Source organism: Eimeria mitis, genomic scaffold (assembly GCF_000499745.2).
Source record: "Eimeria mitis Houghton genomic scaffold, Emh_scaff765, whole genome shotgun sequence".
Taxonomy (NCBI): domain Eukaryota; phylum Apicomplexa; class Conoidasida; order Eucoccidiorida; family Eimeriidae; genus Eimeria; species Eimeria mitis.
The window spans coordinates 1-4,179 of record NW_013575611.1 but is presented as its reverse complement, the minus strand read 5'-3'; the positions used below and the strand labels follow the sequence as shown (position 1 = coordinate 4,179).

General features: G+C 56.1%; 1 protein-coding gene across 1 annotated transcript; it reads left to right on the top strand.

Moving 5' to 3' along the window:
* Positions 1-824: 824 nt before the first annotated feature.
* On the top strand, positions 825-3,950 carry EMH_0021630 (uncharacterized protein; the record flags this gene model as incomplete). Its single annotated transcript, XM_013501808.1, has 3 exons — positions 825-2,433; positions 2,565-3,780; positions 3,839-3,950. 3 exons carry the CDS (start codon positions 825-827, stop codon positions 3,948-3,950), a joined length of 2,937 nt encoding a protein of 978 aa, XP_013357262.1.
* Between the last annotated feature and the right edge of the window lie 229 nt (positions 3,951-4,179).

The following is a 4,179-nucleotide window of genomic DNA, read 5'->3' as shown; positions in this document are numbered from 1 at the left end:
CAGCAGCAGCACCTGCGACGAGAACATAGTGAGATTAATAAACTCTGTTTAGTATATCTGAGAAATAAATTTTGTTCCTTTTGCACCTCTATGCCTTAACTCGGCCTTTGGGCCCGTGGTAGCGAGACGCCCATTCGGCTGCGGCTGCGGCTGCGGCCCTCCTAGGTGCTACTGTTTACTGCCGCCTCTCTTTAAGTTTCTGCTAGTTATTTAATTAAAATAACAGTTTAGAGTCGCCTTAGGGTTTTTAAAACCTTTCAATTCTCTTGGCTGGTTCGGCCTTGCCGCGGTCGACACCCCTTTGTGTAGGGGCCCCCGCTAGCGTTCCGCAGCCCCACGGCTCTGTCAACGCGGAGGTGCAGGGATATATAAGATACCTCTGAATAGCAAACACAGAAGAAACAACTTACAAATATAATTTGAATCGGCTGCAATACTAAAGCACGCTGCAACACTCAGGGCCCCCCGCTACTGGGAGTTGTGGGCTCGAGAGAGGAAGCTGCACCAGGGCTCTTCCTTCTCGCACTTGTCTTGCAAAATACAACAGCCGAAGCGCCTACATCAAATTCCGAACAACCCAATGCTCGGGTTGTTCAGCAGCGGCTGCAGCAGCAGCAGCGGCAGCAGCAGCAGCAGCTAGGGGGCCCTTCCTTCCCTTCGTTTGTGGGTCCTCTCGATACTACTAGCAGCAGAGCAGAAACCTCCGCGTGAATAAAGCGGTTAGAGAAGCACTTGCTGCAGCTCACTGCTGCTGCTTCTGCTGCAGCGCATTGCTGCATCTGCTGCATCATATGAATGCTTCTGCTGCAGCTCGTTGATGCACAATGGTGCATGCAGAAGACGCAGACCCCTCTTCTGAAATATCTGAGGAGTTTATAGAGCTGCCGCCTCTGGCTTTCCCCTCCATCGGCTGTCTCCAGCTCCGCCGCATCCTCGACGTCCCCTTTGCCCTCCCCCCCGTCCCATCGGCTGCAGCTGCTGCTCAACAACAACAGCAGCAGCAGCAGCAGCAGGAGCTGCAGCAGCAGCCCGCAGGAGAGGCCAGAAGCGATGCTGACTCAGTAGTGGGGGCAGCAACTGCTGCTGGGGCTGCTGGCGCCTCAGCAGCTTCTCCGCCTTCTCAAGGGGGCGGCGTCTCTATGTTGTCTGGCTTGCTGCGGCGTTTGCTGCGACCACAGCAGCAGCAGCAGCAGCAGCAGCAGCAGCAGCAGAACAAGTATTTGTTTGTTGACCACCTGGGCTTTGAACTGCCGATATGCGGAGTGCCCCAGGCAAAACAAATATGCAGCTCATGGGGAGCAGCAGGAAGAGTACAGACAGAGAGAGGAGACAAGTGCGTCTCTGTTATCTCCTGGGAGGGTCGAGAGGTGTTCTTCTGGCTGCTGTGGCCCCCCTCGAGGCCTTCAGACACTGAAGCAGCAGCAGCAGCAGCAGCAGCAGCAACAGCAGCAGCAACAGCAGCAGCAGGAGCAAACGAGGGAGCTGCTGCTGGCTTATATATATACACCGCAGAAGAGGCTGTGTTGTCTTGCAGTCTGGTGGAGCGGTTCTCGGTGTTGTCTATCACCTACGACACCAAGCCGCCCCGCACAGAGTTGCTGCTGCTGCCGCGGCTGCATCCCCCCACGCCTCCTAGCAGCAGCAGCAGCAGCAGCAGCAGCAGCAGCAGCAGCAGGGGGAATGCTCAGCTAACACCGCAGCCACTAGTACCCCTCCGGCGGCTGCTGCTGCCTCGCGATGATGTTGTGCTGCAGTGGGTGGGGGACTGTCCTAGGGGTGTTCTCTTTTTGTGTTTTTGTTTACAAACTAAACTGGGGGCCCTCATGCTGCTGCATTCGGAGGCAATAGCGCAGCAGCAGCAGCTGGCTCTGCAGCAACAGCAGCAGCAGGAGCACCAGGAACGAGCAACAGCAGCAACATCAACAGCAGCAGCAGCAACAGCAGCAGCAGCAGGAGCTGTATTTCCCTCTCTGACCCCTGTGAAGCTGCTAGCGCGGGACTTCTCTTCTGCGTGGCTGCCGACGACACCCTTCCCCCCCTCTGCGGTGTCTGTACACCCCAGCCTGCCTGAGGCGGTGGTGGTGGGGTTCTCTGCTGAGGAGCGGTGCGCCTGGACTTGTTCTGTGTCGCTGCTATCGATGCGGCCAGAGCAAGAAGCAGACGGAGACAGCGACAACTCAGATGACGAGGATGCTGCAGCAGAAGCAGAAACAGATGCAGCAGCAGCAGCAGCAGCAGCAGCAGCAGGAAAGACACAACATTCAGAATGCCCCAGACCTGTTGCTGCTGTTCTTCCCTCCCTTGATCTGCTGCGATCTCTAGCAGCGAGACGTGCACTCGAAGCAATGGACCTTCATCTCCAGCAGCAGCAGCAGCAGCAAAAGCAGCAGCAAAAGCAGCAGCAGCAGCAGCAGCAGCAGCAGCAGCCGTGGCGTTGTGTTGAGTCGCCTGAGTCTTTCTATGGGCCTGTGTTCTTCAAGCCGCGAGAACTAGCGGAGGAGACGGAGAGGTGGCTGGGCAATAGCTACAAACAAATCAATGCTCCTGCTGCTGCNGAGAACTAGCGGAGGAGACGGAGAGGTGGCTGGGCAATAGCTACAAACAAATCAATGCTCCTGCTGCTGCTGCAACAAAGAGACGGCAACGGCTGTTGACGCACCTGCGGGATCGCCTCCTTGCGTATCCAGAAGACAGCCGACAGCAGCAGCAGCAGCAGCAGCAGCTGCAGCTGCAGCACGTGGCGATCAGCAGCTGCGGTTTGCTGCTGGCTCTGTCTCTATCCTCAGACGAGCTGCTGCTGCTGCGGCGTATACGTGACGAGCATCCAGACAGCTGCAGCAGCAGCAGCAGCAGCAGCAGCAATGCTGCTTACTATGAACCCCTGGCGTTCCTCCCCGCCCCCTTTATGTGGCACATCCGATCCCGAGCTGTCGATACACCTCAGCAGCAAACTGCTGCTGCGGTGTCTCTGCAGCAGCAAGGGGGAGAACAAACTGCGCAGCTACGCAACCGTATCCATCCCCAGCAGCAGCAGCAGCAGCAGCAGCAGCAGCAGCAGCAGCAGCAGCAGCAGCAGATATGTGATGAGGAGCTTGCATTACTAGAAGAGGAAGTGGCGCTGCTGCAGGTGGATAGACCTTCTCCTCCCCCTTTGCCTCTCTCTGCTTCTTTCTTCTCCGGCGAGGAGGGTGAGTTGCTGCTGCTGCTCTTCAGTGACAACACATCTCTTGAAACTCAGCAGCAGCAGCAGCAGCAGCAACAGCAGCAGCAGCAGCAGCAGCAGCAAGGGAGCGCAGGAGTAGACGGGGAGACGCCCGGGGCGTCCTCACGAGGGAAATGGCTCTGCGTGGCTTTTGACTTAGACAGAAACAGTTTGCTGCTGTCACCACCGCAGCAGCAGCAGCAGCAGCAGCAGCAACACGAACGGCTATCAGACCTTGCCTGGAACAGCAGCAACAGCAACAGCAGCAGCAGCAGCAGCAGCAGCAGCAGCGGCCCATGTTGGGCTCTGGTTGACGGCCGCCAGGGCCCCCCTTCGTTCCCTCTCGCTGTGTTGCATCCTCTCGGGGCTGCACAATATATAGGAGACAGCAGCAGCAGCGTGCTGCAGCAGCAAGAGGAGACGTTGCTGCTGCTCACCGTTGAGGGCCCACAGTGTCCACACAGCAGCAGCAGCAGCAGCAGCAGCAGCAGCAGCGAGAAGCAGAAGCAGCAGCAGCAGCAGCAAGGGGAGAGTTTCCGTCTGTCTCTTTCTTCTGTGCAATGCGGAGACATTGTATCGTTTGCTGCTGCAGCTGCTGCTGAGGGCCGGTGGGGTGAGGGAGAGGCGCTGCTGCAGCGTTCGTTGTGTCTTGCTCGCCGCGCCCACGAAGCAGCAGCAGCAGCAGCAGCAGCAGCAGCAGCAGGAGCAGCAGCAGCAGCAGATGAATCAACGAGAGAAATTGTTTTAATAAGATGTAAAGAAGAAGAGGAAAGGCTAGAGAAGGCGCTGCTGCAGCTGCAGCAGCAACGCTGGCAGCAGGTCGGCATGCAGCCCACCGCCACAGACGAAGACTTTCAGGTATATCAGTATATAATATTAATATATAATATATTTATTATATATATATTATATATATATATATATATATATGTATATATATATATGTATATATATATATATATATATATATATATACA